General features: G+C 47.5%; 1 protein-coding gene across 2 annotated transcripts in view; it reads left to right on the forward strand.

Annotated features, from left to right (window-relative positions):
• Positions 1–6,801: 6,801 nt before the first annotated feature.
• ARHGAP25 (Rho GTPase activating protein 25) overlaps positions 6,802–17,690 on the forward strand; it is a 43,749-nt gene continuing 32,860 nt past the window's right edge. The window contains exons 1-2 of one of the 2 annotated variants that reach the window (XM_090054192.1): positions 6,802–6,868; positions 7,135–7,219. In XM_090054192.1, the coding sequence (XP_089910318.1) occupies positions 7,159–7,219 (61 nt within the window). In that variant the 5' untranslated portion in view covers positions 6,802–6,868; positions 7,135–7,158. Of the gene's footprint in view, positions 6,869–7,059; positions 7,220–17,690 lie in introns of those variants that run through there. The other variant, XM_090054193.1, reaches the window with a different exon arrangement.

Raw genomic sequence — 17,690 nt, forward strand, 5'->3', positions numbered from 1 at the left:
TGATTTATCTGTCATTTGTTGGTCTTGTTTTGTGCAGCCCTCTCTCCTGATTTTCTGCCCATGCTAAGTGAACAGAGGCTGCTCCTAGGCTGCAGCCCTTAACTTGCTTTACATTTGCACTCACAAATGGAAGTTTCCTGTTTGTGCTCTCTGTGACACTTGGTTTTTTTTCCCCCTGAGACCAGATGGATCTGTCTGCCTGGCACAGTTCTGTACAGCCGTCCATCACGCAATCTCTATGCACTTCCAGGTATTAGCAATCCCATAGCACCTAAAATTGTAAGTCTCATGGAGATGTGTTCTGTTAACTCTGAAATTATTAGTTTTCACTGTAATGCTTAGTTTTTACCTTTCCTCCCCTTCCACAAGGAAAGGTTTTTGTTATTTTCTTTTCTTTTTTTCCCCCCAAGGTCTCGAATAAAACCTGAAATGTAGCCCAGACCAGTGTGGGAGCTGCCTGTCATAATACGAGACGTTCTTCCTCCTTTAAAATAGCTGAATTGTGCAACATAAGGTTCACCAGTTCTCCGAAATTATGCCGCTTCTTTACTTAGAAATGTTTGGCAGCCCATCTAAGACTGATGGAGGAGTTTGCTGTGAAGTGCATATGGAAAAATACTGTCTCCCTGATGGGGCAGGTATACTGGCTTACTAGAAACCACCAAACTAATAAACCACAACACTGAAGTCTATACATGGACTTGATAGTGTGTGGAACTGTGCTGTCCCAACTGACTGTGGTCCTAATAGATGAGCATCCGGGCACCTTGCAGTCTAATGCGTCCTGTCTTTGCAGTGCCCAAGGGAGCCAGGGAAGTGCTGTCATCTCGCACAGGAAACATGGCAGAGCAATGAACTAAACCCGGGTTGCCAGCGCATTAACAACAGGTGGCATGTCCCTCCATCTGCTTTCACCTGGGTCATGATGTTTGAGGAACATTTTCCCCCCTTCACTTTTAACACTTCAGTAAATTATGTGTGGCTCTTCTCTGCTTTCAGGTTCACTTCCGATTCCCCCCCACCATTACCTGGGGCCTGTGACCAGGGCTTGCATTTCCTTCAAAGGGTGACTGAATTTCTTTGTCTGGATAACTCATATGCTGCACTTGATGTCATCAGGAAGCAGGTAAATAATGGCACCCCTATGAGTTGGTGGAGGCAGATACATGTAGAGGACTAGCATGATCCTCAGCTCCATGGAGTTTACTGTAGCTGCTGAGTTAGCTAGTTGGGACTCCTGCATAATGGCCACGTCTACACATTCATTAAGTATTAACCTAGTCTATTAGTACCACTGGAGTGTTAGAAATATTATTAAAAATGCATTATCAATAGCAGATTTAGAAAAAAACACAGCTGCTAGCCCTCCTTGTCTCCTAATGGGAGAGGGAAGGGGGGGTTGGAAACTGAAGGGAAAACTACCAAAGGCCCTTTGTATTAAGTATCACTCCCTCTTTGTTTTGCAAAGTTACTATCTCTTTGTTACAGTAAAGCATATACTCCTCAGCTTTTCTCATGCAGATAAAAGTAGATTACAGTTCTAACCTTGAGGCAAGAAAAATTTCAGGCTCTTATAACCTCAGAAATGGTCTGCCCATGCGTAATAACCTAATACATATTAAGCCTATCCGCCCCGCATACTTAAGTAGTTAATTATAATGCACATGGGACGTATGAAGCGACATGTTTACAAATAAGTTTGTATGAACCGGAAATGAGTTGTAAAAGTTCCTCCTTCTGCACACGTGGTCAGGAGAGAGGGGATAAAGCCAGCTGGGCAGTTTCCCTCGGGGGCAGCAGAGTGTTTGATCTTTTGTCTCTCTCTCTGACCCTATTTGCAAATATATACCTTTTGTGTTGCTAATAGAGTGTGTCTGTAGCTGAAGTTTTTTTTTCCTCCTCCCGAGAAACGAACCACGATTTTACATCAGGAGGATGCAGACCTTCGTGCACAAGTCGGTCACATCCAATCTTATGGTTAAGCTTTGAGGCATCAGGTTGAGTGGAATAAGGATGTCAGCAACATCCTGCACATGAGGACAGGAACTCTTCTCTGAAATGCAAGTCATTGCCTCTTGTGTTGAACAGTCCCTTCAACAGCCCTCCTTAATGGTTGGTTCCCTGACTAGGTGGCTTCCTGCATTTCCAGATTGCTTCTTCCCCAGCAGAGGACCCCTATGGCTTTACACAGCAGCTAATGAAATATGGAAAATCAGCTCCTTCATTGCTAAAACAAGCCTATGTGATTTTTGCAGTAGGGATGCAATTCTCTATCGGTCTCTAGGATAGTTTAAAGACTTCTAAAAGAGGGAAGTCATTTCCCATGAAACACTTTTTTTCCAAAAGGGTTTCTGGGAAAAGTTCTTACTCATTTCATCTATTTTAAATCCATAAGGGTACATAACATCAAACAGGAAGTAACATAAAAGTTTTCTAGGGAAACCAAAGTCCTATGATTTCATATTTTCAGATCCCACTTGTAGCAGTGCTTTGTCTAGCTGCATTGAAATATACACATGGAATAGGCCCAGACTGAACCACTGTTGTCTCTGAAGTTAATGGGAAGTGAATACATAGCTCAGTTGCCTTGTATGCTGTGACGTCTTGCATCTTGTTCATGCAACCTAGTGGCGCTGGGAACTGAAATGCTGAGTTTTTCACTGTGTGAAATGAGTTTTTCACAAAGAAAAGACGCTTTGGAAAAGAAAAGGCCATAGAAGTGCTGCCGGAAAGGAAACTGAGACACTGTTTCTTTCCAGTGATGTTAATAAAATAGTACAAGTAATAGATTGTAATATTTTTACCAAGTATGCAATATTATGTTAGCACACTGGTCTATAACATCTTAAACGTGCATCAACCGGTGTGGTTGCAAGCAAATACTCCAGCTGCAGAGAGAGATGCAGTTGCCTCTGAGGTGGGGCATGGGAATGGATAAACCCTGCAAAAGGAAGTCTGCCTCGGTTCATGAAAGGATGTTGTGTTCTGTTGCAACAGATGGGAGTATGGAGGTACGTTTTCAGCAGCCTGAAAGCAGCGCTGTATTTTGGTCTCAGCTTCTCAAGAAGGAGAAAGGAAGTTTAGGAGCAGTTACTGAATCTAAGATACCATGATTGGTGCTCCATCATGATCACTCAGATTTCCCCACAATCTCATGTTGTCACGTTACCAGCAGTTTGGGCAGTGGAATAACTGAGACTGGTGAATGTTTGACTTGACTCGAGCTGCTGTATTCTGGGGCTGATGTGGTTTATGCACAGAGAATTTCTTCCCCTATGCATCAGTAAGTTGATTTTTAGTGTAGACTTTATTATGCATCTAAAGCACACTTTAAGAAGGGCAAATGAACCCATGACAGAAAACCCAAAGCTGAGCTCATTCAATACTTTGGTGACCTAGAGAAATACCCTGTAGGGCACTAGCTAGCAGAGAGGATTACTGAAGTGTAACAGGCTGTGGTGTTTTCACTGCTGTGCTACTAATTTCATCCCTCTGCTTTGCTTTGCTTAGCAGTGACCCCAGGCCCGAGTTAGTGGAGGGTGATTTGGAGGCCCAGACGGTGTGAAGTGGTGCCTTCATTTGGAGACCAACATCTCACCAACCCCACCGCAGTGCGATGCTTCTGCTGATTTTCCTCAATGAAGAACTCATGGATTTGATGCTGAGGATCCTGCTGTCCCAATGGTTGCTGTGTCCCCAGCTGCTCTTTGCAGCTTGTGTGCATTTCATTTCACAGCCTGATCATCTCCCATTCTGAACCTGACAGTACAGGACCTCAGGGCAACATTTCCTCATTGCTTTAGGGCTGGGAAGATGTGCAGCTCTGAGACAGATCCTTATTGTGCCCCTGCTAGATAGGGTCACTAATCAGGCTGTTAGTGAAATAACACTTCAGACCCTGGTCGTTCCTGGGCTGTGAATCCACCAGTCCTACTAATGTGCCACCCTTCCAGCTTGCTTAAAGCTGGTTCGCTAGGCCCTTGCACTCGGCAAATAAGTGGCAACAGGAAACTACTCCAAGTCCTCTTTCACTGCATTATATTCATGACCTTGGCGGCTACTTCTGTTTGAACAACTCCTCCTGCCTACCCCTCTCACTGGCCTTTTGCAGCACGTGCTAATTTTTTAAAAAGAACAGATACTTCCTTCCACACTACCCTGCATTTCACAACCCACACCTTAATTAAGCACGGGTTGGCCATTAAATTTACTTTTCCTTGGTGTACAAGAGGAGAAGCCCCCTGCTTGGGGAGTGCTACAGGTGCTTTGCTAATGCAAACAGGAAAGTTGTCAGCTCCCCTTGCAAATATTAAGGCTTTGCTTTGTACTGAAAGAGCTGTGATGCTGCTAGTGGGGAGAGGCACCTCTGCTCTCTGCTGGAGAGAGTCAGAACTGCACAGCCATGCATCAGAGGCCCTGCGCTGCTCGGGGCTATAAGGCTTACGGCGTTTTCCTGGCTTAGAGCTCTGGGCACTAGAGATGCTAAGGTCTGCCCCAGCTGCTTAATATAAGGACTTAGTGGTGGTAGGGAGGGGCCTACACTAAAACAGCTGCATCCATGCCAACTCTGGGAGTTGAAATGCTGCCCTGATATCAAGGGTATAGGTCATAGCTGTGTTGGTCTAAGAACTTGGGCAGACAAGATTCTTTGGGTAAACCAACTCAAATAGTTGGAAAAAAATTTCTTTGCAAGCTTTTGGGTATATACACCCTTTGGCAGGCTTAGAAATCCCCATGAATCGCACACCCCTAGTTATGACATATCACCCCTCCCTGGAACCTGTACAGAAAGCCCTCAAACCATTGCAACCCATGCTGGAAGAAGACCCAATTCTTAAAGAGATTGTCCCAGAACCCCCCATCTTAGCCTTTAAGCAAGCACCAAACCTTGCCAACCTCATCACCAGAAGCAAATTTCCTATGGCCCAGAACATACCGAATGGACCCAGGCCATCCATGACAAATGAATAACCTGCCAAAATATCTCCACCACTCCCACAATAACTACACACCATAACAAAACCATCACCTCCAGAATTGTAATATAGCTCATCCAGTGCACCGAATGCCCTGATGGAAAATCTGTAGAAGAAACCAAAAAAACCAACTGTATCCCACAATGAATGCACACCGAAAATCTATCAAAGACAAGAACATCCAATTACCGGTGGGGGCACACTTCTCATAAGAAAACCACTCTCTCTCCAGTCTCTCAGTTCTAATCCTCAAAGGGAATTTACAAAAAAAAATCTAATAATTAGAACGAGCCTATGAGCTTCACTTCATCAACCTCCTGGATACAAAAAAATCATGAACTAAATATAGACATTGGATTTATGACACATTATAACCTGCCTAATATCTGAACCCCAGGAAACCTTTCTCCTATTTATCAGCTATATTCTTATCACCAGGTCTACATTCCCCTTTCCCTCCTCCCCATTGGCAACGCATAGGGGGTGCACGGGGTGCACGTGCACCCCCTGAGCATGGCAGCACACCCCCTGCAAAAAGGCGCTGCCAGCAGTGCCTGTGGGCAGTTGCTGCTCACCACCCCCTGCTGGCAGCATCTGCAGCTGGTCTGCAATTGCCACTGGCCACTGCTGACGCTGCTAGTGGCATCTGCGAGTGGTCACCAACCACGGGTTGGTGCTCACCACCCCACCTTCCACCACTGACAGCGCTGCGGCCGCCTGCAGGAGCTCCCTGCTTGCCACCACCAGCACTGCTGCCGTCTGTGGGAGCTCGCCATGCCCCCCTAGCTTCCAGAAGCACACAGCATTCATGCTTCCCCCTCACCCCAAACCTGTATCTCACCCATTGACTGCCTCAGTTTGCATTTTCACTGACTGCCTCTCTTGTATGCATACCAGCCTCTGGCTTCTTTTCTATTCCATCCAGGAAGCGCACTGACCAACTGCAGATGCTTCCTCAGCTTGACAAGTGTGTATGTACCTGAAAGCTTGCAAAGAATAATTTTTTCCAACTATTTTAGCTGGCCTAATAAAAGATATTAGGTTTACCCAAAGAACCTTGTCTGTCCAGGTGTCAAGGACAACTTGTACCAGTGCATCCTGTTCTGGTGCAAGGTGCTTCCAATTGGTGCAGCACAGTGCAAAAACCCTAAGCCTTGGGCCTTGTGTGCATACATGGCTTTACACCAGTGCAGCAAAACAGTACCCCCCCCCCCCAATGTGGACCCAGCTATATCAGCCTAATGGTGCTGCTACTGCCATGGGAAGGGGAATCACTGTACACGTACTGGTTGAACTGCATTCAACATAGGGCTTGCATCTATCTGGCCATACCTTGCCCCTATTGGCAGAGGTGGAAGAGCGAGGACAGCCCAGCCCTGAGTCAGGGTGTGTTAGGGCCTTTAATCTTGTGCACAGCGGATATAAACCCCTCTTATTGGATCTAGGAGCCTCTATACCTGTTCTCTACTCTTTAAACTTGTACCACATAATACTGAGCAAGCCTTTTTTGGGGGAAAAAAAGTTCAGTTTTCCAGCCTGTGCTACTGCACTTGCTCCCCATGCATTTGCCCAGCCAAGCAGACCTGCACATGAGCTTTTCTTTGGGTTGATCTGTCTCAAAAGGGCTGAGTTGCAGCCGTTGCTGTTCATGCTCTGCACTTCTCGAAACCATGCTGAGCTGTACCCTCCAACCACGAAGCAAATGCTCTGAAAGCTTTTGTAGCACATCAAATGAACAGAAAAGACACCCACTTCCTCAAACGCTAAGAACGCACATGCAGAAGCAACAAAACCAGAAGCTATGTTATCTATCAGTGCTTTTCAGTGCTGCCCAAGCAAAGGGCTGAAACAGCTTCTCTGAAGAGGAGTTACTGAAGTGGGACTGGCCGAAGGTAAAAGAAGTGGCTTATGTTGCCTCTAAAAGGCAAGTGACAGCTTTGCAAGAAAATATTAAGATAGAGAAGAGGAAAAATTTAGAAAAGTCCTTACATGGGGTTTCCTCAGAGGAAGGAGGAAGAAGTGCATTGGCAAATCAACCTCAATCAAGACTTCATTTTTTTCAACCTCACGCAGGAAGGAACGAAGAGAGGGCGCAGGGCTGGAGGTGGAGAATAAGTGTTGCCATTCAGACCTTAACGTAAACCTGTTTCCCCATCAGAAAAGCAGAGCATCCTGGTTCAAAATGTCCCTCAAGCTGCCACGCAACTGGGATTTCAGCCTGAAAATGGACACAGCAAAAATAGGTACCGTTCTTGTTTCTTTCTGCCTCTAAACCCTGGCTTGAATGAGAACCTGATCTGGCAACTGAGGAAGTGACTTCTCTGTCAGAAGCCAGAGGGGCTAGGTCCTTTGCTGATGTAAATCAGCCTCACTCTGTTGAGGTTTATTTACACTGATTTACGCCCAGCTGGATGGCTTTTGAGTACAGCCTCTCAATAACCCCAGATCTGAAAGAGATCATTGTGCGCTCCCCAAAATTGGCTTGGCTGGTTTCAAAGATGCTGGCAACCCAACATTTGACTATGTTTATTTGAAACCTGGCCCCTCTGGGTTGCTGAATAAATGACAAGTTCAATAGTCTGATTACAGGGGCAGGACACCTGCTCTGCCACTAACCCATTGTGTGACCTTGGTCAACTCCCCTAGGCCAGAATTTTCAGAAGGGCTCATCAGCTTTGGACACTGAGCGCTTGAAAAGCTGCCACTGATCCATTTTAAAAGCTCAGATTCTCTCTCCCCTTCTGTGCCTCTGTTCCCCACCTGTGAAGTGGAGTTCATGATACTTATATAACATACTTGAGAGTCCTAGGATAGAAATGTACTGCACTACTGCTACCTTGTGTGTTAGTGAGCTTAACTGACCTTTGAAGGTGATGTGGGTAGAAGGCTCTGGGCAGGCCCAGAGACATATATGAGCCATAAAATTTAAGCTGAGGCCTAGCGTGTGGTTTGGAGCCCTCCAGAGTGAGTGAGTCTTTTGAACTGGGTGTACAGCTAGGCTGAAAGCGACACACAAAGCTCTGATTCTGGTGCGGACTCGTGTGTTTGGACACCACAGGGATGGGCACAACCACCATGTCCAGACTGAAGAACTGGTCAGGGTACACGTCATCCCTGCCCACTGTTGGGTGGCAGTCTGGAGCTCAGAGCTTTACTTGTGGCTTTTTTCTGTATGGCATCCTGGTGTTCTCCCTGTTTGCAGTGTGATGCTAGTTTGATTGATGCACCTGATGCCGTGCTAGTTAAGTATTCTTGGTATAGAAATTCTGTATTCTCTGTTAGAGTGCATGTGTGTCTACCTGACTACAGCAGTGCACGCACAAATGCCTGCAAGTCTGCAGTGAATGAAAGGGCTCCAATCACAGCCTTAGTGAAGGGCTCCTTTTGTCATCAATAGAAACTTCGCCCCCATCATGAGTTTCAAGACAGTCAGAGGCCCCGGCTAACAGGAAAATGCTGACATTAGGACTCCCACGAATGCCTTCAGAGTCGTGCACTGGGTGGATAATGCAGCTGCTAAAACCCTCCACAGCTGGAGTGCTTGGTGTTTTTTTTCCAAGGAAGGTTTTGTTTCAAAAAAGGATCTTTTTACCATCTTAATCTAAAAACTCCCAGACTGTTGCACAGTGCAGTGGGGTCCCAGTCCCTGACTGGCACTCCTATGCTCCACTGTAACACAAATAATAATGGCAATAAACAATAAATACAATAAACCAATCTATACAATAAACCAACCTTAATTAGCAACTGCCTGTTATCACAGACCGCCCCAAACCTCTTGCTGAGTAAGCCCAGCTCTTCTCCACCCTTCCTCAAGGCTGCCACCAGTGAGGAACCTAATTCTGACAGGCCCATTGAAAAAATGATGTGCAAGCTTCTTGTGCTAGCATTGAACTTGGTAGGTGGGAATTGGCACACATTGCCTGCACTAAGAGTTGCCCAGAACTACCAAGGCTGTAGCTACGTCTATGCGGTTGCTGGCTTCTCACAGCACTACTCCCCAACATAAATGCCACCAAGCTCTGTTTGGGGCTTGCCTCTTGGCCAAGGACTGAAGGGGGCACGTGTCTGTCTGGCCCCTCCTTTGCCTCATGCACTGCCCATTTACAGGGTCTCAGAAAAGAGTCTTTAAGACAAAGTTGACTCAGGCTATTACTAAAGTATTGCCCCAGCCCCTATTGCCTGCATCCAAACCCCACTCATGCAAATCTCATGATGCTTTCACAGCCAGCATGGCTGAGTTGATGTACCATAGTTCACAGTGTATAAGTTTATGCTGTGTATAAGTCAACCCCATATTTCTGATCAAAAAAGTTAGGATTTTTGTAGATCTGGTGTATAAGTCAACCCACATTTTATAATGATCCATTTGTCAAAAAATTCTGTGTACGGTAAGTATTCTCTTGTAGCGGGAAGCATTTAGAATGAACAACTGCCCCCGTGATCGTTTCTGACGATAGTCAAGCAGCGGTTTACAACAGTTTTGATGACTGTTTCAAAGATGAATTAAACTTTGAAACACAGTACTTTTCTTATTTCAAAGTATTGATCTGGTGTATAAGTTGGGGTGGAAATTTAAGGGTAAATATTTTGGCTTCAAACTTCAACTTATACACTGTCAAATATGATAAGTGATATGGCTGATGTAAGTGATACAGCTGAACTGATATGTGAGCAGCCAGATAGCACTTTGATTTGGGCTGGTATCCCCACCCTCTTTGGAGTGGGGATGCCAGATAAATATTGAATGTCCCTCAGTGCCTTCCTACTATTCCCCTGTGCTCTGAAATGACAGACAGGTTCTCCAAGCCGCAGAGGAAAGCCTGCAGTGCAGCTCAGCTTAATGTGATGCAAAGGAGCACGGGCTAGGCCACTGGATGTCCCAGTAATCCATCAAGGTTCATACAGCACCAGCGGCGTCATGTTCATCCAAGCTTTGCTTTGCAGTGTGGTGATTCGCAACCCTGCTATGTTAACTAGAGTTAACTGCTACAAAGAGAGAACCTGATTACCTGAGTGGCATGCTATGTACTTGCTGTATGCATTTGCATCAACAGGAAATAGTGTCATAACTTGCAGATGTCACTCTGCCCACAGCCCTAGCAGATAGAGGCGAATATCGAAAGCCATGGGAAAGTAGCTTCTTGCTGAGGTAGCTGCTCGTATCCAATGCTATCCCTTCAGCAGCTGGCTTCCAGCTCGGGACTGTGTCTGCTCTCAGGAACGGCGTGCCACTTGGAATGGAAAACTGATTTTTGCAATAGGGGTTTAACAAAGACATGGGGCTCCATGCCTGCAAGCTGGTTTTGCTTTCAGTAGGATCAAGAGGTCTTGTATCCGCCATCCTCTGACAGACAGAAGTCACGGAAACAATAACACAACTGTAGAGTGCGGCGGGAAAGTCAGAGAGAGTGCTGTGGTACGGCAGAGGCTGGGGACAACATAACAGAGAAGGAAAGAGAAACAGATGATGGCTCAGACTTAGATTTGGTCAGGTGAAATATCCCCCAGATTTTGGTTTGGGGTGTAGCAAGATCTGATTCTCCCCTCACTTTACACAAGCAGAATTTAGAGCACCGCTGCTGTGTGGTACTAATGCCACCATCACCATCAAAAAGCTGCCTACGTGGCACGTTCTGGCCACTATAGGCCAAGGTGGGCTCCAGAGGGAGTGCATCTGAAGCAGAGACGGTCCACAATTCTTTTTCAATGGACAACCCAGTTTTCACTAAAGGATTTTACCCCCCCCAAAAAAAGTCTGTTCTTCATGGAATATTTTGATTGTTGTTTGAAAAACACAACCCCCATTTTCAGCTGAAAACTGAACTAGTTTCATCTTACAGTGCTGCTGCAGCACATCCTAGCAGCTACAGTTTAGATGTCTTGTGCTCCTGTTCTCCTCCACGGGCTTTGACTCAGCCTGCTAGACTGCATCTCCTATGACATTCACTGTTAAAAAAACAGGCCTCATTTTTGTCTGTTGAGCTTCAGCTTTTAACTTCTGGGACTCATTATGCTGTGTTAAAGACCCAGTTAAAATCAGAATCTGCTTCATACCCCAGTGCGGTAAATGGAGCAAGTGTCTTCATTCCTATATACTCTTCCACCTACTTCTTTTATGTCCCAGCCCTACCACCCAGCTACAAGCTGTTCACATTGGGAGTGACAACAGAAGAAGAGATACAGGAAGAGGCATAGCTCCTGTCCACCTTATCCTGGAACATAGTTACTTCCCCAGCCTTGGACTGGCTGCCTCGTTCAAAAGCACCTCTGGGTCAAGGAGGACCCAGCTGCCAGCATCTCAGGTGCAGCTGCAACTGCCAAGCTTGCGCTCCCCTCACGTGCAGCTGACACGCACCAGCTGAGTATACACAGATGTGCGATAGCCTGAGGACAACTTATCAGTGGCTCGTGCAGTGTGTTGAGCTCCACGTGCTTTGGGGTTACTCCCCCCTCCAACATACACCCAATGACCTCCAGCGTGTGGCAGCAGAAATGTCCTATCAACAGAAGGGCAGTGCCCAGCTTGTCCCTGTCTTACAAACAGGGGCTTTGTATGCCTACGAGTCCTGCCCACCAAATCCTTTGTTTCACTGTCTCCCATGTCCGTCCTAGGAAACTAATTCTGACTGTACAGTTGCTCAGTAATTCCACAGCCTCACTGGCCTCCTGATCTTGTCTTCCTGACTTCAGTTCACGTGCGTCTCATCTCATAGTTGTTGACATTGAACCTCTGGTGCCCAGGGTCAGGGCACATTCCACCTGATGCTTAGAAAGGAGAAGCAATTCCTTTCCCTGGGCAGTCACACGTAGCTTAACTTAGAGTTTATTTTATCTGGCTTTAAAACAAACCCGTGTCTGCTTAGTCCTTCTCTTGCCTTAAAAAGATCATAGAAAATTAGAGTTGGACAGGACCTCAGGAGGTCACATCTAGTCCAAACCCCTGCTCAAAGCAGGACCAGCCCCAACTACATCATTCCAGCCTTGTATGAAATTCAGCCTTGTATGAAATCCAGCCCCTTCTGCATCTGATATGGAAGGAAGCTACTTTTACAAACTAGAAATTACCTGAGGAGCATGATGCTAACTGGAGCTAGTCAGTATTTCTTGAAAATCCAGCAACTGATTGGAAGATTGCTTGGCTATGTAAGGATTTTGTTTTTTGTTTTGAGGTTTGTCTGTTTTTTAGAACCTGAAAAAATGTCAAGGAAAACGTGACATTTTAAGGAAAAAAAATACTAATTTCTACCAGAAAAAAAGTACCAGTTTTAATTGACTAAAGCAGCAAAACCAATCCCTTGCTTAAAAAAAGCATTTCAACCATCTCTAATCCTAACCGCCAAAGTGCCCACTTTGCCCAGGAGAGCAGCTGGCTTTGGAGATGGTTAGAGCCATGGGCACTGATTTTTCAGCGCAGCGCCTGTGGGAAGATCCTGGCCTGTCTGTAGAACGGCAGCACTGCTTGAGGGCCAGGATGGACCCAAATTGGTGTTGCCACCTCTGGTGCAGCCTGTAGATTACGCTGCCAAAGCAGGTTTTGCAGATACTTCTCTGGTGCTGCTGTGACCCCCCTGTAATTTTTATCCTCATGGCTGCTTTAAAATTAGAATAAACATAAAGCTTCTTCCAGACCCACTGAATAATTAATCAGTCACACTGGCAACCTCTGGGATGGCCTTCACACAGAGAGGTCTTACTGCATTATCCATTTTGGCACAGTTCAAGTGGTATAATTTCCTCCAGAGTGAATGCGGTCCGTATGAAGGTGCCATATAGCTGACCCGCTCAGTGAGAAAGGAACAGCATGCACCCATAGAAGGCACTTCTGTATTCTCCTATAACTGGCCACATCTACATGTGCGCCCAACTGCACAATAACAACTGCTAAAATAAATGACAGCACAGTCCCAGTGGTGCACTGGTCGTTTCTGACCCTACTGCGCAGTAGCTCATTGCTGCGATGCAGTAGCATCGGCATCATGGTTTGTGCCCACAAATGCTACATCACCATAGTGTCTCATGTAGACGTGCCGGCTGTGTCTGAACTTGGGCTGGTACCAGTTTAATCCTTTTAATCAAAAATCACTCTTTGCTTTGCAAACAGTGTGCTCAGGCTGGTACAAAAATTGCATCTTAATGAAACGAAACTCTGATCCAATTTTCCTCACTGTCAGCTTCTCCAAAGCCAGCAGAGGGCACTGCTTTGCAGCCTACCTATTTTCCACTTGTCCCAGCATGAATAGTTGGGGTACTGCACAGAAAGCATGATGTTACGTGGACTAAGTCTAATCATCAGGCATTACCTGACTGGTTGGCTGAGACAGGCCTGGCAGGACAGTGAAGGGAAGTGGTAGTAATTCACACACTCTCCTTTTCATATGCAAGAACAGCTTTGGCAAAGTGGTGCTGCTCACAAAGACTTTCATGTGTCCTGTGTGGACAGGCGGCCTGTGTGGACAGGCTCAAGTGGGGTCCAGCTCTTCTCCCAGCTAAAAGGGGTAGCAAACATGTTCAAGCCTGGGCTGTTCAACAGGTCCGCAGCTTGCTGTTGGTCTTTGCTTCCTATTGCGGAGCAGTGGTGAGAAAAGGCCGGGAGTTGATGGGTTGCGGGTGGACCCGAAACTTCAGAAAGCAATTTAGTGCAAGGCAGTGGGGGTAAATTTGCATCTTTCTTCAAGAAGCCTGATGCAAACCCCCTCCCCCATCCCCACCCCCGCCGCCACCCCCCAGGAGAATTGGGGCTGAGCTCAGATCTTGCTTCCAAAGCCTGAAAGCTGGAAAGTTTCTTGGGGTTTCTAGCCTGAAACCTGTTGAGGGTGCAGTTCTTAAGTACAGCTCTATATCTTCTATGAATGCCAATGACTCTCCATACTACTCAGGTGATATAAAGGGGTTTTAAAATGGACACAAGTGGTTGTTTTCCTAAGGGAGCTCTCTATGTAGTTATGCTTCCAGTCCCAACTGCAGGTGGGATATCAGTGCCTGGCTGGTGGTATGCAATTGGTGGGCATGGGCTGGCCGCAGCTGCCCCACCCACTGCAGCAACTCTCTCCTTCACACAGTCCTCGAGGGGCCATAGGAAATGGAGCATGACTTAGAGCAGCTTTGAGTCATGCCAAGGGAGCTGAACTGGCCCCCTGTCTGAGATGGGGGAGCTGACCGGACTCACAGCCACTGTTAACTTCTTTGCTATCTGTTTTCTGCCTTGCTCCAAACACTTCCCCTCCCAAAGATAAAAGATAGTTCATTTGTCTCCACTCATTGTCAGGGCACCCACCACACCTAACCTGATTAGAGAAGAGCTGCTGGGCTCTAGGGATTTGCTATGGGCCCACCTCTAAGCCCAGTCTGCGTCTCTAGGCTTTGTTAGCCTAGTCACATTGTGGGAGGCTGTAAGTGTGCTGTGAACAAACAAGACACTTTCTTTCAAGCATGCACTTGAATTCTGCACTGACACCAGCATGGCTAACAGTCCTAACACAGGCAAGGCCTCGGGGTCTGAAAACAGACCATCTCGAGCAGCACAGCACCTCTGACTTTCAGGGAAGTTTCTAACACAAGTTACTGGCTTTTTATACAGCTGATGTGGGGGACTCGCTGTATGATTGCTGAGAGAGTGGCGTTAGATTTTCCTCCAAGTGAGGAGGATTTAGAGGACAAATCCCTGAGAGGCACAAAGGAGAAAGTGATGGAGCATCCCAAGGATAGACTGTCCTCTCCCATCTACACAGAATATCACCCCTGGGATTTATATGGAGCACAACAGGTGCCAGCGGAGGACGTAGGGAATGCAGGCAGCACTTCAGACCCCCATGAAGTGCAAGAAAACTTGCTTGACTTAGAGGGCTTCCAGTCACCTGGTACACAACACAGGCACCAGGAGTTTATATTAGTGGAACATAAAATCCCAGCAGTTAAGGAAGGCTCCTAAGGAAATGAATAGCCTGAGAGAGTTTTCTACTGAATTCCTTCATAATTAGTTAAGTGTGTGTATCCATAAACAGAGTGTGTCCTGTTCTGTGCAACACACACACGGCGCACAGTTCCTCATCTGGAAAAGCAAAACTCTGGCAGATGGAGCAAGTCTCTAAACTGACTGGCAGGGGTTAGTGTATGAGAACCGTGTGTAAGGCCAGCTGACAATTTCTTGCAGGCTTGATATGAGCCCTGTATGCCCCTGCCTCAAATGTTGCTGTGCGCACTGTGTCAGCTAACTCTGAGGACTTCTCATTTGCTTTGGGTAACTCTGACTGATGTCACGACTGACAGCTATGTCAACATCATGAACTGGACCTTGGGGTCCCAAGGGCCTCAGACTTTTGGTTGGGTGGTAGGACTATGCCTCAATGGGTGCAGAGTTCTTTCAACAAGCTTCCTTCGCGACGTCAGTGAAACTTGGTTGCCTGGAAGGGCTAGGTCTTTAAAGCTAGGGACAGAAGTTACACATGGACTGTTCAAGTCATCAGAAACTGGTTTAAACCTGTAACAGAACAATAGCTCAGCGCACGTCAACCAGTTTCAAAATGGCTGAAACAAGTTTAAGATAAACCTGGTTCAGAGTGGTGTCAGACTTAACTGATTTGGGTCAAACCAGTTTATGAAACTTCTGTCCCAGAAACCTTCCTGGTTCAAGTTAAATCATAGTCCCCTCGTATCCCAGCATGCTTTCCAGCCCTGGGCTGGGCTATGCTGTCTGCTCCAGCAGAGAAGAGTTGTGGGAAGGAAGCAGGTGGTGGCGGGCAAGACCCCTCAGGCAAACCTAGCTGGGGCCAGAGAGGGGGGCTCAACTTCCCTTCCCCCAAGTACAGAGCTGCCTTGCCCTGCTGAAAACATACTGCTGGCTACAACTGTGAACTACAAAACCCAAAGGCACCTGGAAGCAGGAAAAGGAAGTGATGAGCAACCCTGCAGAGTCCTGCTGTGATTGTGAACTGCAAATCCTAGAGATCCCAGAGGCAGTAGGAAAAGGAAGTGAATGCCTGTCCAGTTGTTTCTCAGTTTAATCTACGGTTACCATATTTCAAGGTCCAAAAACAGAGGACACGGGAGGGGGAGGGGAAATATGATGGTAGAAGGGGCAAGTGACATGCTGGTGCCCTTCCCCTGCCCATTTTGTTGCCCCTCACTGACAAGCCACAGCCCCCTGCCCCAGCCCTGCTGTTGCCCCTCACTCCCAACCCACTGACCCCAGCCCTGCCAGTGCACCTCACTCCCAAAAAGCAGTACCCTGCCTCCCCCACTCCCTGCTGGTGTCCCTCACTCCCAACCTGCAGCCCTCTGGTGCTGCCAGTGCCCCACAAACCCTGTGGCAGAAAGCCACCTTGGTTTCTCCCCAAAATCTCTGCCCTGTGACAATGTGATTAAGATGGGCCAGCACCGAGAAGTCACACCTCAGCCGGTCTCTTTAGGTAACCTGAGCTGGCTGCAGTCCTGAGGGAGGGGGAACCTGCTCCCTCTGCCTACGGGACTGGCATCAGCCACCAGGGTGAGGGGCATCTACCTGGTGGGCTGGAATCTGCCCGGTGACAGGTGATGTATTTCAAATTGGTTGCCTGACAGGCAACTGGGGCTGGCCTCCACTGGGCCGGGTGAATGAGGTCACAGGGTCCATATAAGTTAGGATGGGCAAGGAGGCGGGCTCTTTGGCCATGAGGTGAAGCAGCAGCCATGCAGGGGACACAGAGAAGCTTTACCATCTAAAATTGGCTCTTTCCCCCAAACTCACGAGCTAGAAACCGCCTGCCTCCAGAGGGGAAACTTCACCAGCCTCTGGAAGATGCTTGTGAGTGAGCTACTCAAGATCTGATTAGATATCTAGCTGGCGTGATCAAAAGGCTACCTCAGCCAGACTGTTTGCTCTTTAGGATTTCTAGGATATTGCTCAATCCTGTACCCTATTTTCACCCTACCCCTGTAACCAATAAAATCTTCCTTTGTGACTGGTGTGGGAGACTTATTAAGGGGTGGGTTTAAATTATGCCTAAAAGACCCCTTAGGTCTGCGGACTAAGGGAGACTTTACTTTTGCCCCCGGACTTGGGGGAGTGCCCCAAGTGCCTGTATTGGGTTGAGTACCCGTAGGACATTAGGCCTGTGTTTCCCTGAGGACACACGGCCAGGAGTGAGTCCATTCTTGGGGTGGTGGCGGTGACGTTACCCCCAGGCTAGCGAGTGTGCTCCGGGAAGGGGGTCGGCCAGACGTGAGGTGCCCCAGGGAGGCATTCGGAGCCTGGCAGGTGGGCGGGCGCAGGGAGGTGGGCGGCTCAATGCAGGAGCGCCCCCTACTGGCCTGCCACAAACCCAACCCACAGTCACTCCCCTGTGCCCCTCACTCCTGACCACAGCCCCTGCCCCCCAGCCCTGCCAGTGCCCCGCACTCCCAACCCGCAGCCCTCTCCCCTGCCAGCTGTGCTCCCTGCTGCCTCTGATCGCCCTCCCCCTGCTTCTACCAGTGGAGCAAAGCAAAATCATGAATTCAGCTCCCAATCGTGTGCACACCACGCCAGGTATTCTGGAAACTGCAGTTTTACCTAGCAGCGGCCATGTTGAAAACAGACCGGGGAGGAAATCCTGGACATTTGCTCACATTTTAAAAAGCTGCCTGGATGCAGCACAGGGGGACAAAAAAGAGGACATGTCCGGGAAACCTGGACATATGGAACCCTATTTAATCTCTGCAGCTAAAACTAACCTGCAAAGACTGAATCAACTCAGC

This window comes from Crocodylus siamensis, chromosome 6, assembly GCF_052110815.1.
Source record: "Crocodylus siamensis isolate JL-2025a chromosome 6, ASM5211081v1, whole genome shotgun sequence".
In the NCBI taxonomy this organism is placed as follows: Eukaryota; Metazoa; Chordata; order Crocodylia; family Crocodylidae; genus Crocodylus; species Crocodylus siamensis.